We start from the raw sequence: 21,145 nt of genomic DNA on the forward strand, positions 1-21,145 counted from the left end.
GAGTTCAACAGATTATGTGGGGGATTTTGGTGGCTCCACTCACAATAGTGCTGCTCACCTCTTTCCTGAAACTGATTTTGTTGCAATTCAGCACTGGACAAGAGCAGAAGCAGTTCCTACAGGCACTGGCTATAGTGGATGAAGTTTCTGAGCCAACACAACCTTCAGATGGTGGCAGCCTTCAAATAGCTGGGCAGGCCCAACAGCAAAGTTTCTGTGAGCTACAGAATGGGAATCATTGCCCTGCTTGTCCTCAACAGGGCAAATACAAAAATGTAGTGGTGGCTGCCAGCCCACAGACATTATCTGAAGCAATGATTTTGAATCATGGTCCAGAGGCTCTGGCATACTGTAAGCAGTGCATGCCACAGGTTATGAAATGCACTCTTAAGAAATGCTTCATATATGCAGTTATTTTCTTCTAAAAACCCTCACATCAACCCTCCAGGCAGCCTGACGGGAGTCGCCTTAACGTCATTGAAGTAAATACATTTCTCTTTATCCTAGGAGACACACAGCTCTTCTTGCCAGGAAAATCATTAGGACATCACTTGGAGTCCGGAGCAGAGTAAAGGAATAAATTAAAGAGATAATAAATACCTCTATTCATATTACAGATCACGAAAGGGCAAAAACTGGCAAGCATCTGCCATGTAAGAAACTGGTCTGGAAGTTGGGAAACGAGCAAAAAAGACTGAAGTAACACTTCTCCAGAGGAGCAAAAATACCTCAAATCCCTAAGTACTGCAAGTATGCTACACAAATAGATAGCAAATACTCAGTGGAAATAAAATTAATATTGCTTATTAGATCACTAAATACCCTGTGGCAGCCAGCCTTGAGTTGCAGTGCTGAGTACAGCAATGCCAGAAATTTCAGACAGAGAAACTGAATACCAAGTCTGTATTGCTACTATCAATTACTTTGCTTTCATTTATAAATAATGCTGGCTTGCTTAGGTTGCCAGTTACGAGCTCTAAGACTATCTGGGGTGATATCTCATTCCTTTAGAAAACCTTAGTTTAATACATTATGTGCTCTGAAAGGCATCACTGAAGAAAGAGGCTCTAAGGCCTCAAAGCAAGAATCAGCTGCATGGAAAGAATTTGTCTTCATCCTGTATCAGAAGAGACCTGAGATCTTCTGCCCTTTTCCCTGGGTGAAAACAGATACCTACCTCCCAGAATACCAGCCACTGAGAAGTTGAGCTCACCTGAAGAAATGCTCTGGTCTTTTGGACCCTGGTTCCAGACTCACATTGACTGAACTGAGAAATCACACCCATGAATTCTAAGAGGCCTGACACCCCCCTGAGAGGAGCCCTCCGGGGTAGGACTGTATGGTACATCAGCATCTACATAGGCACACCCACACTATGCAGGAGTCGAGGGCTGGTGGGCTTGGGTTAGGGGAGGTAAATAAAGTACAGGGGTTTGCATGTGCAGCTACAAATGAAACTCCTCCATGCAGCTGATCTGCTTGTTGAAACCTGGGAGAGATTTGGCTCCTTTGAAATTGAGGTCCCACTAAGTGATATGTCTACCATTCTTTTGCACTCCAAAATTGACATCAGAGACACCAAAGACATGTCTTTTTAAAGTCTCTATGCTATGAATAATTGTTAAGCCCTTTCCTTTTGCAGGTTATTTGCTGGTATGCTGATAACATATCTGTTAATACAACATCTGAAGGTCTAGCGTAGTGTGATAACTCTGTCTTCAATGCAGGGATGTTCTTCCATTCCTTTAAGTGGAAGGTGCCTGGGAAGTCTCTGATTTTAACCAATGAATGCATGGAGGTTTTGTAAATGAGGTAATTTTTCTTCTTTTTTGTTCTCTCCATGGGATTTTTATCTTTGATTCTCCTGAAGCTGAAACTTACACAGTTGTGCTGCCTAACAATCCCCTGTAATAACACTTGAACCCAGTGGTCAAATGTAATCACACTTTGCAGAGGGCTGGCAATCTCAAGGATAACATATCCGGGGGAAAAAGCAACTGGACAATGAAGGGAGAAGGAGTAAATGCATTCACTGCAGAAGGGTTTCAAGGAGAGGTCAGTCACACTGGGAAGCACAAGAGATGTTACACAGGGAGAGAAACATGGGAAACAGCCACTGCTGACTCTGCTGATCGTGGAGCAGCTTGTCCAAGGAGTGTTAGACTAAAAAACCCAGATGGACCATTCACACAGACAGCATCAAGTCTGTACATAGATGAACTTCCTGTCAAGATTTCCAATAGGTTCACAAACAGATGGGTGTCCTGGAGTAGTTCAGTCCTGCTCAGTTTTCTTTTATCTACAAAATCAGTTTTGATCTTCTGTGAACAGTTTAAATAGACAGCGTTCAGGAGGCAACCCTGGCATTGATCCCTACAAGAATCAATTGCTGAGAACCTACAATCAAGCACTTCCAGAAAAGAGATATCTAGTAAAAAGTAAGTCAGTTTCCTTCCTCTGTTGTCATGGATTGTGTTTCTCAGTTTATCCCACTTTACAGAAGAGGATGGCTTTTCCTCTCTACGCAGTCCATATAGCATATGTTGCGGAAAAGTGGTGGCATAATGGATGGTTTCCTGAATAGAAAACAAATATGCTGATTTCAATATTTCATCAATGTCCTGAAAAAATTATAACTCATCTAGAGAAATTATGGAGGCATAGGAAGGGAGAGGAGAAGTTTCCATCAGAACCCAGCAGAGTGACACACAGCAGCTGGTGATACCTCCCAGGCATGTTAATGCTGCTTGCAGCACTCTCCTCCTCCCAGCTGGAGAGAAGGCTTTACACTCCCTTATAATGAAAGGACATCTGATAGCCCAGATTGCTCTGCTAGGCAATGTATCATTTATTTATTGGGACTTAATGGGATTGAATATCTGTCTGCCCCTCCTGGATGCATCCTGCTTTCTGCTCTGTACATGGCCGATAGGCACCAGAAATATTGCAGTGAACAGACACATTGATTTTAGGGGCAGATGTTTCTAAAGCTGGATACTCTGTGCTTCTCCCCACATCCAGAAAGCTACAGCAGAAATGGAAAAGATGTGAAGATGCTCCTGATGCACCAGTGCATCATCAGTGAAGATAAACAAAGGTTCTGAAAGGCCTCTGAACTGGAAACAAAGAAATCTCTTCTGTTTGAAGAGATGATGAGAGGGGGTGGCTTGAGGGAGATCAATAAGAGCACAAATGGCAGTAAGAAAGCCAGCAGAGAACAGTTGCCATCTGTCTCATCTAATCCAAGCAGCACAGGACAGCAAGTGATCTTGTCAAGCAGAAGCTTCAAAGGATAGAAAAATACCTATACACACAATATGCCGATAATTTGTGGGCTGCCTTGGCAGAGACCTTTTGTTTGTAGGCTCCAAGGTCACCTGGGCTCAGAAAGAGTGATTGAAAAGAGGGTCATCACCACTGCTTCAGATGAGGAAAGTGTCTGTCCAGCTGCTTATCCCTTGGAGTCATTTAGGTCCACATCTTATGCCCAGACATGCCCACATCTCATCCCCAGCCCAGCCTGTGGTGGCTGCTTGAGCATTAGGTTTGAGCAACCAGCTCGAGGGCTTCCAACCCCATGGCACATAGCGGGGCTTGATGAGGCCAGAGGGGTCCTCTCTTGTTTCTAACTGGAAGAGTGGTCTCAGGATGCAGAGCAATTCCCTGTCTGGGGGGTGTTAGATCAAGAATCCCCACAAGGCTCAGCTGCTTGATCTGGGGAAAAATCCACATTGCTGTTATGAGATTTCCTGCAAACCATTGGTACAAAACCCCCTAAAGGTAATTTGTATGCAAAGTATGTGTACTGGGGAGACTGTCCCTTCATCCCAGCCTCCAAGCCCCGCTCCTGGTTCCCAAAGGACATATGATCATGTTCAGGTCATTTGGCACTCTATACGTGCCCTGCTCAGGTTGCTCCTCAAATAGTCAGATTGACATTATTTACTGATTGTATTGGTTTGGCAACAGGAAGGTCTGTTCAAGATCAGCCCTGAGAGCCAAAAGGGAGGGATGCTGAGAGGCTGTGCTTTCAGTACTGTCCCTGAAAAGCTCTTCCTTACCCTTTCCAAATGGATTCACATGCTGTTAGAGCCTAGAGAAAGCCCCCCTGGCTGCCCCTATTCCTTGCTATACAACATACGCCAAGAAACTCTACCCAGTCTTTCATAGTGAGCTCATAGCTTACAGTTTCAGAAGCTATCTACAACTGAATGGAAAAACTGTGGATAAAGTTCCCAAGGAGGGCATAAGCACATAAAATTTTGATACTCAGTACTTCACACCTAGCTCCAGAGAAATTTAATTTCCCTAGCTTTAAGACAGTAAAGTCCCCTAAGTAGCAGTAAAAGCAGCTTCACTGTAAAAAGGACTGTACAATTTTTAATAAGTATATAGATTTTTTTTCTATTAATCATGTCCTTTCTATGAGATGAAAAATAATTAAGGGTCAAACACACCAGTATCAAAAAGCTGGTTTTCTTCTCCCTGCTCTGTGCTGAGGTTACTTGTACAGGCAGGCCCTCATGTACAGAAGCAGGTCTGATTTTGCTGGTGGGTCCTCCCACAGCAGCTATTACTCCCATGTTGAAAAAAATTACCTGACAGGTTTCTCCATCTGCTGTTCTTCACCCTGAACCTTCTCACTAATGCTGTTGGTCTTGAAGTACAGTACCAGGTAACAGATGTGACAGTAGGTTACAACCTGCCATCTCACCCATGCTCACTGTCTAGGAGGAAGGTACTTATTCACCAAGTAACCCCTTAATCCTTCAGATCAGTGCAATTGCACATGTGCATCCTTAAAACACACAGCTTGAAAGACAGCTTCTAACAGCTGCCACACATGTTTAGCTTTTAGTCTCTGCAGGTATGAGGGGGATCAATGCTGTCCAGGATACTGCGTGATGGTGAATATTGATTGTCCTGGCTGGCTGGCTGAAATGACATTGATTTGTAAATGTATTTGCAGAAATGTTTAGGAAAGTCTAGACACATGTGCATGCATTCCTTGTGGACATAAATAGAGAAGTGATGTCAGCCTAAATCCATAATCCCCCTCCCATGCCTCCAGCAATATAGAATCCAAACAGCTAGACTTTTGGCATTTCAATGGAATGACTCCACACAGGAATCAGCAATGGGTGTGTAGGTATACACACAGCTACCCTGCTTCTGTCCAGTATGTCTGGGGGTGCAGCAGCTCTGGATGAGTGTTGGTATCCGTAAGTGAGTCCTGCAGTGCATTGTTGGGGATATAAATAGATATTCAACTAGGAACATCTGGATACTTCCAAAAATTATTTTAGATTACATTCTAAATAAGACAAAATTTCAGTGAGCCCACATTTTTCATGCACTTAGAGAAGAAACAAGAAACACTTTCCATCATAAGCATAGCAAGCATTTTCTCGGTTGCTGAGCACAAGCACATCCTCTGTGCAGGGCTTTTGGACAGCAGCTTATGGGGAGCACTGCCCACTGAGCACAGGTGATGCACTTTGCCCTGGTCTGGGCTCTGACTGCCCCCGGAACAGTTAATATGACTGAGATGGAAATCCCCAAAAACCAGCAACCAGCAACAACGTGGGATGTGAGGATGGTTGCTGTGTCCAGGAGCAAGGCCAGTTGTCCCTGTCAGAAGCACCCCACTGGCAGCAGCACAAGACACAGCTGGAGGCAGGCAAAGACCAGTGGGATAGGTGGTGGGAGAAAGCACTGGATGAGCAGCAGGATCTCTGAGCAGCTGTAAAGCTGCAGGGAGAGACAAGGAAGGAAAAGATGAAATACAGGAGAGAAACAGAGCAACAGAAAGAGAAGTGAAGAGAAGCTTCGTCAGGCAGCAAAACTGCATTCTTTGCTACCCTCAGGGTGCATTGAAAGCTTTCCTTCCTCTTTCAAAACTCATCAGCTTCATCCAGGTCTCCGTGCCAGAGTTCTGGGTCCCTGGGGATATGTGTGAAATCAGAAATAAGCCACATTTCCCCAATTTTTTGGCCACATAGATGTAACATGGTCATTGTAATCAGGGTGCTCTTGCTGTGAGGGGCCCTGGGGAAGTGCCCCTGTGGCTCTGCACTGCCTGAAGAACAGGCACATGAGGAAATGCTGCAGCCCCCAGCACTACCCCTACAACTCCAGTCAGGGCTGCAGGCCAGGTTGCTGTCCCAAAGGTCAGTGGAACATGCTCTCCATCTACTCAGCAATGGCCAGATACTGCCTCCCACAGTCCAGCAGCAGAAACACCTCTAGGGAAATAAACCAACATTAGAAAAAACTGGCAATTATGTGCACTGAGGTAAACGGGGTCACTGGGACAAAAGATGGTTTGGAAGCAGTCTCAGGTGCAATAGTTCTGGGAGACTGGAGGGGAGCAGCAAAATACTGTGGAGCTTCAGACCCCAGCCATCCTTTGTAGGAGTAGCTGACAGCCTTTGCACCCACCCAGCTGCATGCCATGCACAGCTTTGGAGCCCAGCAGGCAACCACAGTGCTATGTGTCCCCAAGAGTACCAGGGTCTCAGCTCAGATCCTGTGACCTCTTACAGAAAGTCTCCAAAGCATCTTACCCATCCTCAGAGCCACCTGCTAATGATTCATATATTGATAACTGCATTTTGCAATATTGGCATTTACAGTGACTTTACTGAGTAAAGAGAAAGCAGCTGCTTACAGGGGCACAGAAATCAAAGGTCATCAGTGAGACCTTCAGCCCTGTACCCCCCCCCCCCCAACTTCAGAGGGTGCTGCTGTCCTGGGGCCATGGGAAGGAATAGCCTGCTCAGCTCTGTTGGCCTGGTGCACTGAATGATGCTATTGTTGTCACAGCTGAAGAAGGGAGATTGGAATTGAATTTTAGAACTTCATGAAAATCTGGCCAGGTAGGAGAATAAATATACTAGATAAAATCTCTTTCTGGACATGTGTGTTTTAGGGCTAGAAAAGTCTATCTAGAATTATCAAATGTGACCATGTCAAAAATAAGTTTTTGACGAGTCATATGAATGTCTGCTGTCTGTGTCCATAAAGCTGCCACGTCTCTGTGTGCCTCTGCTTGATTCCAGTTTGTATAAACTACTTAAAAAGATAAATTAGGCTTCTTTGTTTAAAAGACACCAATGAGTAATTCTATGATCTTTTTTTCTGACAGCTGTCATTATACAGATGTCTCTCCCTTCATTGAATACCCTTGGCAAGAAGAGTCCTACCCTGCAGGAGTGGTGGGGGGAGTGGGATTTTTACTGAACTCTGTGCCATGAGTCTCAAACAGGGTCTTTGAAGCCATTGGGGCAGATTGAAGGCTGAGTCAGTTGTTTTCTCTCTTCAGTTGAGGGTTTCAGGTTCAAGTTGTACATGTCAGATCAGAAGCAGGTTCATTGTTTTGTGAGGTGGTCGGTGACCTTTGCCATGCACCCTGCCAAATCCACCAATCTTGATACTTATTTCTCAGAAGGGATAAATCTAGCTATACATTCACAGCAACTTATAAATGCACTGAGTACATCTTTGAGCCAGTATTATAATTTAGGAACAGAACAAGTTCTTTATAACAACTGGAATATATTTTGAGACCCAAGCCTGGCATTCACAAGTATCTCCACATTTTCTGCTTATAGCAGTAGTAAATGCTAAATAATGGTGTTTCATAAGGGTGCCTGGGGTTCATAAGTGTCATCATCCATTATGGATGCTGATCCCAGGCATTCAGATCAATATAAAGATGTACTGATACTGAAATTCTAATGCATAGCCATATTCTGAAATGTTCCAATCCCAGCAGGATGACAGCTAAACATAAAAGTTCTGTAAATGCTCCTAACCTGTTTTAGTGAACACACTGTTCTATAGTAATTTTTCTATAATTTCTATAATTTCTATATAATTTTTCTAATTTCTGGCCTTCCTCTGAATATTGATTCAGACAACATTTGCATTAGTTGTATCTCCATTCAAACTGTTCACCTTTTCTCTCTGAAGACCCATTTTTTAAAGTCCTGTAGCCCAAAGTAGAAGTATTTCAACTGTGTACCTTTTTAAAGCCAGGTTACGATAGATAAGATTTTCTCAGAAGACAGGGTAGCTTACACTGGTGGTTTAATGGCTGTACAAGTAGGTACAACACAGAGATAAATTGATACTAAAATCTGCTTGTTCTCAGCCCTTGTCCTCAAATTTCTCTCACTTCCTTTTCTCTTGAGAATCTTAGCACTTAACAGTTATTCTATCAGGAAAAGTCTCCATCATCTTTTCCCACTTACCAATGTTTACTGGAGCCAGAGAAATATTTCTGCCCCTGGATGAAGACTGAATGCATTATTTTTGCCATTTCCTGAATAATTTAGACTCCATTTCAAAATGCCTCTTAGCATGGCCTGTTCTGGAGAAGTGCAAAGTGAGCCTGGCCACGGTCTCTGGAGCTGTGCAGTGATGTGCAGGTCACTATGGACGACCCTGGGGGCTGATCCCCCTGCACTCCATCCTCACGGGCACCCACTGAGGGATGCTGTGCTGCCTGCCCATGCCAGCACCCCACTGCTGCTGCTTGTAGGGGTGCAGGTCAGCACCACACAGCCCCACTGTCACCCCTGCTGTAGTGAGAGGCAGTGAGAGTTGAGCCTTTGGGAAAAAAATGAGCTTGGATCCTTTATAGCATAGCACCGTTCCATATGTTTTTTGATAGCTCAGAATACTTTATTCAACCAAGTATCTTTTTATGGAGTGACAGGAGCAACATCAATAAAAAGAGTATTGGTTTGTTGTAACAAAGCCAGGAGGACAGCTGAGCAGCTCCAGAGGGACAAGGACTGTAAAAGGATGTGTGCATGCTAAAGTGAGCTCATTAACAGCTGAACAGCCACTGTGATTGTACTGGAAGATAATTCTACACTTTCTAGCCCTTGCTTCCTGATATCAGCCTGGAAAAAAACAAAAGAATATATATATATGTATATATAAAATATTTATATATATATAGTTGATTGCTATCTGTTGTGGAAATAAGGCCTATGGTGATTTATCTCTTAACAAATATGATATTAATCAGACTGATATCAATGGAGGAATCAGCCATGCATATTCGAGAGAAATTTTCAATGAAGAGGGGCATCTGTAAAAGCAGATTTTCCCAGTGGCATTTTAACACTCACAGCTTGAGACAATGCTTTCCACTGGTATTGATTTCTCACCTGGTTGGAGCTGACCTTTCCCTCCACAGTCTGATGCAGAGTTAAGGTCCAAACCAGCACAGCCAAAGGCTTTGCAAGCCTGCTGTGAGCAGGCAAACCCTGAGCGCTCCAGGCTTCCTTACCTTAGCTGGGCTCCCTGTGGTGTTGGGCACAGCAGGAGCTTTCACTGACTGCTGGGGACCAGGTTCTGGATATGTGACCAAAAAAGCAGTCATCTTCTCACCAGGATCTGGCAAGGCTCCACCATGGTCAGGGAGTGTCCACTTTGGCTGACACCAGATTACATCCTCTAAATAGAGGCTGTGTCAAAAAAAAAAAAAAAAAAAAAAAAAAAATCCATACATAATTTTGAGCAAGTCATGCTGACAGATGATGCTACCAAGCTGACAAAGCAGTTTTCTTCTCTTTAGGCCAGATCCCAAAGTAAACTTAAGCCAGCAGGCACACTGCCATGGATTTTAATGATTGGAGGTTGGTGTGGCCACAAATTTTGGACACATTTTTACTCTCAAGCCACATACAAGCTGGGAGGAGCTAAGAAGAAAATGTCAGTAGCAGAGTTTAAGGTAACTGGCTCAGGAAGCAAGACTGAAGAGTTATTAAATTATTAATAGCTTGGCTAAGCAGTATCTTAACAGTCTTTGAAGTAGGGAGGCATAAGGGAAAGAGCAAAAGGTAGAGGGGAGCCATATCTCACAAGGTGACAGTGCCACAACAGCCATGGTGAGGTCAGGCTGTTGAAGACTGTTGACCCCAGGTTTGAAGGCTGAGCAAGTTGTGGGATATCCCTGGATGTCCCTGCCTCTGGCTGTCCCTGCCACCCACAACACCCCACCTCCTTGGGACCCCAAGAAACAGTGGATGGGGAATGCAAAATCAAGGAAAAAGCACAGAGGCTGAAAATGTGTGTGTGGGTTTTACTGCATTATTCTCTCCTGTAACAGCTAGATTTGGAGTCATAATGACTAGACTCTTAACATTTAATTTATGTTATCAATAAATTCTTGACTTTACTTGATGAGCATTCCTTTTGTCCACAAACAAGATTTTGAGTGTAATAAGAGCTAGGGTACAGCTTTGCAGATGCACATTCAGCTGGGCATGTGGCTTGTTTTCTTGTGACACCACCTGAAACTCTATGGCCTGTGATAGCCTGTCCACATTCACCTTCAGTGGAAGGTGATGAGGTCAGACCTGCTGGAGATAGTTCATGGGATGTTTAACGTTCCCAAGGACCCTGTTATTTGCCATCATCTGAAATCAACCACAAGCAGTAGTAAGCTGCCCCAAAACAGCAGGCTTTGGCACTAAACCATGCCTGAAAGAAACACCACTGGGCTTTGCTAGGTTTATTTTTGCAGTCAGTTTAGCAGTTTTTCACAGCAGTAATTTCCTTTGGATTCCCAGGAGGCAGAGGGTGAGTAGAGGGATATGGCTAGCCTCGTGGTGGGGTCTGCAGCCCTTGAAAAACAAGAGCAGGACAGAAAAGCAGAGACCAGCCAAACCCTGAAGAGAGGCTGCTTTGCCTTTTGCACTGCCTGATCATGCTGTGCTATCATAAACCCAGCACAGCACTATTGCAAATACCCCTCCTTGCTATGATTGCTTTCTCTGAGGCTGAAAATAGTGGGAGCATCAGTTCAGTTCAACTCCAAGATGCTTTTCCAGTTGTGCTTCCCTGAATTGCTCAGGCTGCAGATCTTTATTTCAAACACAGAATAACTGTGCTCTCTAGCTTGAAAAAATGCCGGTGTATTTTCTTCTGTCAAACTGCAAAGTACAGGAGAGAGGCAAATGAGAGGGATTATTAGTGAAACACAATGCAGCAAAGGAAAAAACATAACACATACAAAAAAAATCACACCTCAAACTCTGAAACTAGATAGAAAGCCTGATGCAAAGAATGTTCACTGTGCCACGCTGCCTGAGAGACTTCTTTATTTCAGAAAACTTTCAGGAGAAATTTTTGCCCTCTCCATGAGAAAGGCAGAGAAGGCCTGAGATGTCCAGTTGCCTTCTGACTTTTTAATACAGAAGACAAACCTGGGCCAAAGGCAAAGGCATACATCTCATTTCTGCCATGGAAGGAAGATGAACTTCCAATGCCAGCCTAGTGTACAACCCCCAGGTACATAGGGAGGGAGCCCATGGGATCCTTCCCCACATCTTGTTATACCAGGATGGATTCTCCAGCTGATGCAGTCCGTGCTGCACGTGGGGAATCACCAAGGCATCAGGGGATGAACACCTCCTTCAGGAGACAGGCTGAAATCACAGTGCTCGGAGAGGCAGTGCCATGGAACCACCCCATGGCTGACCCCATCACAGTGCTGGCAGTGAAGCTTCAGGCAGTGACCTGTCTCTCCTGGTATTCCCCACCACCACCATCTCCTGCACAGCCTCCACAAGAGGGAGGAATCTGTAAGTGCCTTTATCATGAGCAAACAAAGTTAATGTTTTATTAACATTGACACTGAGTTCCCAGTCAGCGCTGGGTGAACTTAGAGCAGTTCAAGCTGGTGTGGCATGTAAGGAGCCTGGGATAAAGCCAGGCCTGGAGTGCCAAGGAGTGCTGGCACACAGGTCTGCTCAGGACAACATCTCCAAGGGATAAGGTCTCAGCCTGGATCTGACCTTTTAGGCACAGTGCTGCAAAAGTGGTCTTCAAGTTGCTAATTCTGCAAACCCCAGAAAGAGGAAGGGGTTTCACCTCCCTGTTTGTACATATCATTCAGCTATCTCTGGTCACAGCAGTGTGACCCTTGCAAACACATTCTCCACTGGTTTCTTTTGGAGCTTCTTGGTCTCCCTGAGCTCAGGCTTTGTCTTGTTGGTGCCTTGGTCAGCAAGAGAGAAAGAAAGTGCAATGGATCCTGCCTAGCCCTGGCCACCAACATGCCTGGGCTGTGCAGGCGGGGAAGCCAGGTCAAGTCTCACCTCCAGCCTTGTGCCACTCCAGGCTCCTGAGCAACCTTTTCTCTCTCCTGTGTGACCTTCCCTCTCTGCTGTCCTTCCCTTTGGTGGCCAGCCCAAGGTCAGTGGGGCAGGCATTAAAAAACCAGCCAAAGAAAGCAAACATTAGTCCCTCTTTGAGCAGCTCGGGGTACATTAAACACAACAAAAGGCTCTGGGTCAGGGGATTGGCACTGCAATGGGACCAGGGCTGGCTGCAATGGCCACAATGCCAGGGCCTGATGGACAGCCCTCCAGGGGCAGGTGAGGAAAGGGGGCACTGGATGAACCCTAATGGACTATAAGGCAAGAATGAGCTTAGACCAGCCCTCCTGTGGGGCCATGAAGAGTTGCCCACTGGTCAGAAACAAGTGTCCTGACAAATTATTGCAGTGTTCAGGAGCCCTTCACCAGAGCCCGTAGAAAAGCAATTGCTCCATACTACCTTGATAAACCATTTCAGGCAGGCACTGTTCATTTTCACTTATGCACAAACTTTCCAGGAGAATCCCAGATTTGTCACAGCTGTACATGGATGCTGCCTATGGCTCAGCCATGCCAAGCATCTGGCAATTCACCAAGTTCCAAGTCAGCTTGTTTGTAAGGTGGTGGAAAATCCCTAGATTCCCAATGGGAAACTTGTACACTCAGAACTCTTATACTTAATAAGGTTCTGCTCTTGATGGCCTTTTTCTCTTCATGGTCTCTGTTGCTGCAAAACAGAGGAGGGACAGGGGACAAGTCCATGAAGGAGACATGGATTAGGAGCAGGCAGTCCACATGCACAGCATGCAGCACACAGCCCAGTGTCCCCTCTGAGCCCCTCGTGCTGACACTTGGATCTCACCAAAGACATAATTAATATTTTTGCATGCATTCCTAGGTCTGTGTCTTGGAAGAGAGGAGGACAGCCCATCAGGGGTTTTTGTGATATGAAACAGGGGAGACCTATTGCATGCTCAGGGACAAGGGGTAATGACCTTTAGCTGAAGGAGAGTAGGTGCAGATCAGATGCTAGGAAGAAATTATTTGCTGTGAAGGTGGTGAGACAATGAAACTGAATGCCCAGAGAAGCTGTGGGTGGCCCATCCCTGGAAGTGTTCAAGGCCAGTTTGGATGGATCTCTGAACAAGCTGGTCTAGTGGAAAGTGTTCCTGTCCATGGCAGGGGGGGATGGAACTAGGTAGTCTTTATGGTCCCTTCCCACCCAAACCATTCTGTGATTCTGTGGCTCTGGCTTGACTGAGTTGGGCTGTATCCCAGTGTCAGTTCTGGCCCCTCAGGGATGCCACTCCATGCTGGTTGCATCTGGATGTCCACGTGCTGAGTGCTGCACTGCAGTCCCAGCTGTCCTCCTGTTGCCATCTATCCCCCGGCCCTTCCAAGCCAAAGCACAGCTCCCCACCTGGCTGCTGTGTCACCAGCTCTGCTGATGTCAAACTGGGTGATGTGGAATTGGAAAGCCTCCGTGTTTGCTGACCAGTCTACTTGTCTCACAGACTGTGGTGCGCCTTTGGTAAATCCCAACCACCTTCTTGTCTTCCATCTGCTTCCAAAGAGCTCCCAAAAGTAGTTGCATATTTGATGAGTAATTACTTATTTTCTAACCATCCACCCTGCAATACCCTATGTCCCAACAAATGGCTACAATTGTAGAGGGAGAACTGTATCTACTACTTGCAGGTTACTTGGAAAAAAAGAAAAAAAGAAAACCCAGGGAGAAACAAGTTCTCCATTGCTTTATCTGCTCTGATAACAGCTATCACACAGAGTCTATCGCAAACCCAACACACAATTGGCAAATGCGTAACTCTGCTGACCTGCTAAGGCAGTGAAGAGAAAGGAGAAAGGTGTTTGATAGGAACAAACTTTCCTGTGCCAGCGTTATCAACACCCTTTATAAAGGTTGATAGTGGTGAGCAGGGGCTTTCATTGGCACAGGAAGCAATCTCAGTGACCTTCATTGGAAAACAAGGTATAAAACCCAAAGTCTTTTTCTTGGTCAACTGTCTGGGCACCAGTTGAATTTCTTAGTTTTCACAGAGGACACATTTTTGGGAAATTTTCTGAGAAAATGGCAACTTTAAATGAAAAGAAGACCTGCAGCGAACGTATGGCCGATTTCCGTCGTTTTGTCTGGAATCCAGAAACAAAGCTCTTCATGGGAAGGTCCTTAATTAACTGGGGTAGGTTTTTATGTGCCAGATTCTTCTCTTCCTTCTGGTAAACTTAAAAACTGCGGTGGGGGACACAATGTAGTTGTATTGAAGCCAGCAGTTCTCATATGAGCTTCTAAGCCACTTTTTGGGCAGCTTTATGAGCTGGATCAAGTAGATCAAAACATTGATCCACGTAGTTCCTGAAAACGTATGACTTCGAAGTTTAGTTTTGAACCAAATACTTCAAAAGGAGAAAAATTAACACATTAACAGGAGACTTATTAATAGGTAGGTGTGATGGTTACAGTGTGGTTTTGACATTGCTAATTAAAAGGGGGTTCAGGTACATGGTACATTTGCTTAATCAGTGAGTTTGTCCAATTCTTTGGAAACAAGTTTTGTTTTTCTGAAATTCCTTTCTGAATTATCGTCTGCTCAGTAGATCTTGTTTCTTATCACTGTGTACTAGCATGTATTTCATAGCAACATGCATTTCATACTAGCAGGTATTTCATACCAGCATGTATTTTATACTAGCAAGTGTTTCAGCTGAGCCTCCCTTCCCACAGCCAAACTTGTGTCTGCCATGCTGATCTGTATTATGATCGACTTTCTGGGAAGAGCAGCCAGGACCATTGTAAGAAAGATCCATACTCTTCCCACAGATTGTAGGAGTAGCTGCAAGTTTCCAGGTGATTTTTTCCTGCCTGTGCATGCAGTTTATTGGCTACTCCTAAAACCAGAATTTCACAGATGATGCAACTGGAATGTGAGCCTTTCCAGCTGGTAGAGAAGAAGGTGCTACAAGGCACCTATGATTACATGCAGAGGTTTCTAATAGCAACCCTCTGAAACAACCCCTGGCTGCTTGTACAGCACCAGCCATGCATAAGATGTTATGCACATACAGACAGAAACACAGCATCAATCTTATCTCACAACAGAATAAAGTAGCAAGATGGCTTATTTTGCTGTTGGTGATTTCAGCTGTATACTGCCATCTGTCATCCAGATAACACAAAGAGCAAACTTGGATTTGTCAAAGAAACACCTCATCATCTGTGTTGCTTAGTCCATGTTTAAAAAGTAGATAAATGGTCTTAATATGTGAAATTTCTTCAAGATGCCACATAACCTTTAAGCTTTAAATAATCTGAGCTCAGCACCAGCTCCTTCAAAAATCCTTGTAGAATGATACAATTTTTTCCTGTAAGAATATTTTTTGAGTGTAGAGAAAATGCTCCAAAGCACAAGTCCCTCTACAGGGACAACTTTCCTGGGACACGGGTGGAAAGGAGACAACTGCTGCTGCCTGGATCATCCTGGCCACATTGAAAGCACTGCACAGCCTTGCTCACAATGTGAAATTCTGCCCTTATTCTTTCCACAGTGTGGATCATCCTCTACTACCTGGCTTTCTACGTGGTGATGTCAGGGCTGTTTGCACTCTCCATTTATTCTTTAATGAGGACCATTAATCCCTACGAGCCGGATTACCAAGACCAGCTGAAATCCCCAGGTACTGCCAGGGCTGCGTAGTGCTGGGCTGGGCTGAGTTGAGAGGCACTGGCAGAGCCCAGGGCTGAGGGGAGACAAACGTGGAATACATCAGTCAGTTCTGCCCAGACAATCCCTGCAAAGTTTAACCTCTGCCTGAAAACACTTTCAGGCTTTAAAAAAAAATCTGGCACATTTATTTATGTATTGATACATGGATATACTTATATATCCATATAGTTATGAACATATAATATGAAATATATATATATATATATATATATTCATTAATTTCATCTTGCTATTGGGACCTGTAGCAGGTCACCTTCTCTCCCCATGAGCAGGGGTCAGTCCCTGGGGAAGTCCTAGGTTCTACTCCAAACCCCCAAGCACCACAGAGGGCTTTGGGGTGCCCAGCAAGATGTAGAGGCAAGGGGCTGGGCAGCCTGGGGTGGATATTTCTACACTTGCCAGCACCATGGGAAGTCCCTGGGAGAGCAGGAATACCTTGCCAGCAGGATGTGCTGTGCCAGTAGTCAAGGAAGCAAAAATAAGACAAAAATGTGGAATTAGAATTCAGATTTGTGGGACATGAAAAGAGATAGGCGAGATGATCAGAGAACATAAGTTTTAGCACACTGCTAAAACTTCACACCCCAATGGCTTGTTTCCACAATGGGAGGGAAAAAAAATAGTCCTAAAAATTACTCTGTCAGATGCTTTTGTATTTTGAAGTTTCCACTCCCAGTACTTAGCAAGTTTGGTGTTTGCTGGGAAAATAATTCCTGTGACATCTTATGTGTGGCTTTTTCAAAAGCTGTTTCTCATGCTGCTGTATGATCTGTTTTTTTAACACCACATGACTGTTACTGCTAACAGGTCTGGGGAAATCCAGTGCAATTGCTGGAATGATTTTACAAGCTGTTCTTGTAATAGCATGGATATATGTGAAAGGAAAATCAGTAGCTCCGCAGGCTTTAGGGTTTTGGTTGAACAACTCACAGCTGAAGTGGTTTCTGAACATGGTTAAATGCTCCCCAGAAAGGCTGGAGGATCTTTTACATTTAGAATGAGTCTTGATGCAGCATAATTGCTACTGTCAATTTAAATAAACAATGTGAGAGAGATGTGCCTGACATCTCTCCTCTGCTTTGTCTTCCCCTTTCCCCCTCGTGAAGGTGTAACCTTACGGCCTGATGTTTATGGGGATAGAGGACTACAAATTTATTACAACGTATCGGACAACAAAACCTGGGAAGGTTTAGTGACAACTCTTCACACTTTTCTGACAGGTAAAAATGAAGTTTCTTGCATAATACTGAAGAAAGGTGCTGCCTTATTTCCAATACTAGATCTGAGGACCTTAAGTCAGTGCTTCCATTTTACATTTTTCCTTCTCAAATCACAGATTTTAAGTGGAAAATGCATCTTCTGAAAGGGATGAGCAAATCACCTCATGAATCTATAAATCAAACGTATGTACACATCTATTAAAATCCAGGCTCTGCTTCAGGGCTTTTATTTTGTTTAATCCTAAACAGCCTTCATAAAAGAGACCAGTAGGAAGTCTGAAGGAAGAGGGAGGACAAAGGTCTTCAAAATTAGTCTAGTTTAAATTAATATAATTAATTTGTCTATGACTACAAACATCAAAGTACCATAATATATCTCATAAAGCATGGTGTCTTCAGGGAATACAGTCAAAATAGGTTCTGTGCTCCATTTACCTGTTCATGTCTTAGCATGTTTATATTCCTATTGAGCCTTAGTACTGTAATTCTTTACGTTTCTCACAGATATATTGAGAAAAATCATATTTGAAATTGACTTTATATGGAGCTATCAACATAGGCTGCCAGTCTTAACTCAATTTAATCTATTTTGCTTTGCTTGGATATTTGGAAAAAAATACACAACAAAACAGAACCAAACCCCTAAACAGCTTAAACTTTCCTTGTTCCAGCTAATCCCAACTTCACTTGAAGTACAATCTACCATGACAGAATCTCCAGCCTGATGTTGGGATGTATAATTTGCATATGAAAAGCTTCAGAGAGAATTTTTTCCTTTCTTCTTTCATACATCTAGCATATACACCAGCTGCTCAGCATCTGAACATCAACTGCACCAATAACACCTACTTCATCCAGGACACCTTTGATGGCCCAAATAAAACAAAACTATCCTGCAAATTCACCACAGACATGCTTCAAAACTGCTCTGGCATCACAGATCCAACTTTTGGATTTCCAGAAGGAAAACCCTGTTTTATTATAAAAATGAACAGGGTAAGTACAAGTTCAAGGTGCTGAGCAGAAAAAATTAAGAGTAGCTTGGGTCTCCGCTGGGGAGCTGCTGTGTCTCTGCTGCCATGGGTTCTAAACTCTGCTTTTGACTGGCAACCAAAAATCACATGCTGTTACCTGACAGACCACTAGAGCTACCAGGGAAATCCTGGGACTTTTTCACCATTCCTACAAAAGTAACATATAGCAGTGATCTCTGAACTGACTCTCTACAGTTTAGTTTACTTTAGTTTAATTTAGTTTTAGTTTAGTTTAGTTTACTTTATGCCTCTGTAGGGCTCTCATCCCACAAACTAGCACCTGAGTTTATTCCTGCAATACCACAGCCCTGTGCCTTCAGCTGAGGCACCAGGATGTGACAGTAACTGATGTGGTTTCGGAGAGATGGTATCTTATTTCCCCAGGTGGCAAAGAAAATCTTTAGAAGAACCTATAAAACCAAAATTCAAACCCGGTGGATATTTTTCTCAGGGAAAACCACCAACACGTTTTTTGGAGAGGAATAAAGGAAATTTTCAAGGCTTTAATTTTTTTCAGAATGTTGACAAAGGCATAAGCACTTTATATTTCTTTTCGGGTAAAATTCTGAGCCTTCTGATTTGGTTTTGGTAGAAACTGGAGTTCAAGTTCTCCTCCAGTTTCTGATGGACAAAACCACCATATTTTTTGCTTGGCTTGCACCTTAGGCATTTCCAAAAACCTATGCAAGCCCCAATTGAGAGCAGAGCTCTGCCCCCGACTCTGGCTGGTGAAACAAGCGTTTTCCAGAAATGTTTTCTTTAGCTAGACTGGGTGCCACCTCCAGCAGGGAAAAGATGTGGATAGAGACCAGGGGGCTTCACCTTTCACTTTTGCCTCTACAGGATGCAACCCCACTAGTTTTGTAGCACCAAACCAGCCCGAGGGTTTTTCTGCCAAAACCAAGGTTTTCTAAGACAGATAAGGTGAAAAGCATGGGTATTCAGCTTTTCCTTAGCTGACACATGATTCATTGCTTTAAGAGATCCCTGGCTGCCTGGGCATCAGCAAGGGCAGGTGGTATGGGTGGGTAAATGAGCTGGACTCAGAGGAGGTGCTGTGCTACTTGCTCTGGCCAGCCCAGAGCCCATCAGCAGTGCTCATCCCAGGCAATGCTGAGTCCTGCTTCCTAAATATCCAGCCACAACAGTTTTTCACCTACATAAATGAGATGATTTGTTTGAGAGAATCTTACACAGGAACATATTTAAACATCCTTTGAAGCTCAGCTCTCAAATAATTGATTGCCCAGGTTTATCTCAAAAGAATTTCCAAGATGACCAAATATGTTTTCTTTTTCAGATTATCAAGTTTTACCCTGGCAATGGCACTGCACCAAGGGTGAACTGCACATATGTGGTAAGGGTATGAGGGCTGGGTCTCACACATGTCAAGCACTGCAGCTTTGAGAGCAAGCAAGTGCAGTGGTGACCAGAAAAAAAACCCTTGCAGCTCTGAAAATCAGATACCAAATACTTGGAATATTCTCAGTTCTGTGCCAGTTCTTGCACCAGCTGATATGCGAAGGAAAAAACCTCCAAGTTTGCTTTATTTAAATCATCTGGAAAATTGCATTTTCGGGCTGCAGAGAACATTTGCTGTTCCTGTAGCGACGTTCACAGCGCAGCTCCGACTCACCGAATTCCCAGCTGCTATCAAAGGACACTTGCCTGCTTTTCTTGGCAATAGTAACAGCGGGAGAGTCCCACTTTTACTTGAAAAATAAGACTGGTGCTAAACATCCTGCTGAACTCGAGCTTTAACACACACTTAGCAGCCCTGAAACACTTGTCTGGGGCTGGCCGATGATTTGCTCAGCAGAGCTTCTTCCTCTCTGGTTTTATTTTACGCACAGGGCGAGGAGTCGCTCCCGCTGGAGGCGGACTATTACCCTGTGAACGGCACCTTCAGCCTGCACTACTTCCCCTACTACGGGAAAAAGGCCCAGGTGGGTGCTTCTGTACTTAGCTTTTCTTTCTCTTTATGTCAGGTGAAACATATGAAGCATCTCTGCAATCCTATGAGAACTGGAAAGGCTATTTCTAAACTTGTAATGTCAAATTTAAGTATTTTCTTTTTAATTTTTTTTTTTATTTCTCCTTCTAGCCCAGCTACAGCAATCCCTTGGTAGCTGTGAAATTTCTCAACATTACAAGGAATGTAGAAGTTAAAATAGTGTGCAAAGTCATTGGAGCTGGAATTACCTACAATGTTCATGATCCGTATGAAGGCAAAGTGGAATTTAAACTGAAAATAGAAGACTGAGCAGCAACAGAGACACTTCTGAAAAATGTATGAACAGTAAACTTAACTATTATCACACTCATCCATATTTATTTTCTCACTACGGTTCCCATATAAATTACAGTGCAAAGAGACATTTTATACTGCAAGATGGCCTACAGAGCTAAAAATCAAGATCCTACTCTCAGTGTGTAAAGATGAAGATTATCTCAATGTACATAGCTTAATATTTCATGGCTACAGGATGCTGCTGCCTTCATGCAAATAATTGTACAAAATAAGTTTCCCCCAAAGGGTGCAGCTGTGCCTTCAAAGAACATAAGTAGAGACTCAATAATTTTCAATCACTTTTCAAGCCATAATAAATAATTGATGTATGATACTAAAGCTTGGTTATTGAGAAATTAGATAGCTTGAAAAGGAAATCAATACTTGGAAATACTAGCAAGTAATTATATGTTCAATCTATCTTGTATAGGATGTATAAAAATGTATTAAAATTATCCGTATCCCAATGTCTTGGCTTTTTCCACTAGTCAGCTGAACCAGATTTTTTTAGTTGACAAATCAATGACTGCAAAAGAAGTGAACTTGAAATCTGTCCTCTAGCTCACAGATTTCACTGTACTACTTACCTCTATGTATATAACCTAATAAAAACAACTGGCAAGACTGTAACATCCAGTTACATCCAGGAAACTGTTCATTTAACTAGAGGCTGTAATTTGTGGGGTTTTTGTTCGTTTGCTATTTTGCTGTTGTTTAGTGTTTGTTGGTTTTGTGATGG

The 21,145-nt window shown here is 43.7% G+C and overlaps 1 protein-coding gene across 1 annotated transcript; it reads left to right on the forward strand.

Annotated features, from left to right (window-relative positions):
- The first annotated feature begins 8,516 nt into the window (after nt 1–8,516).
- Nucleotides 8,517–21,046, forward strand: ATP4B (ATPase H+/K+ transporting subunit beta). The gene is given in 7 exon segments (XM_077790877.2): nt 8,517–14,320; nt 15,684–15,812; nt 16,969–17,082; nt 17,879–18,078; nt 19,417–19,473; nt 19,970–20,062; nt 20,221–21,046. Coding segments are annotated over 7 exon segments (897 nt in total). The 5' UTR covers nt 8,517–14,208; the 3' UTR covers nt 20,413–21,046.
- The last annotated feature ends 99 nt before the right edge of the window (nt 21,047–21,145 follow it).

Source organism: Lonchura striata, chromosome 1, assembly GCF_050655825.1.
Source record: "Lonchura striata isolate lonStrDom1 chromosome 1, ASM5065582v1, whole genome shotgun sequence".
Lineage (NCBI taxonomy): Eukaryota > Metazoa > Chordata > Aves > Passeriformes > Estrildidae > Lonchura > Lonchura striata.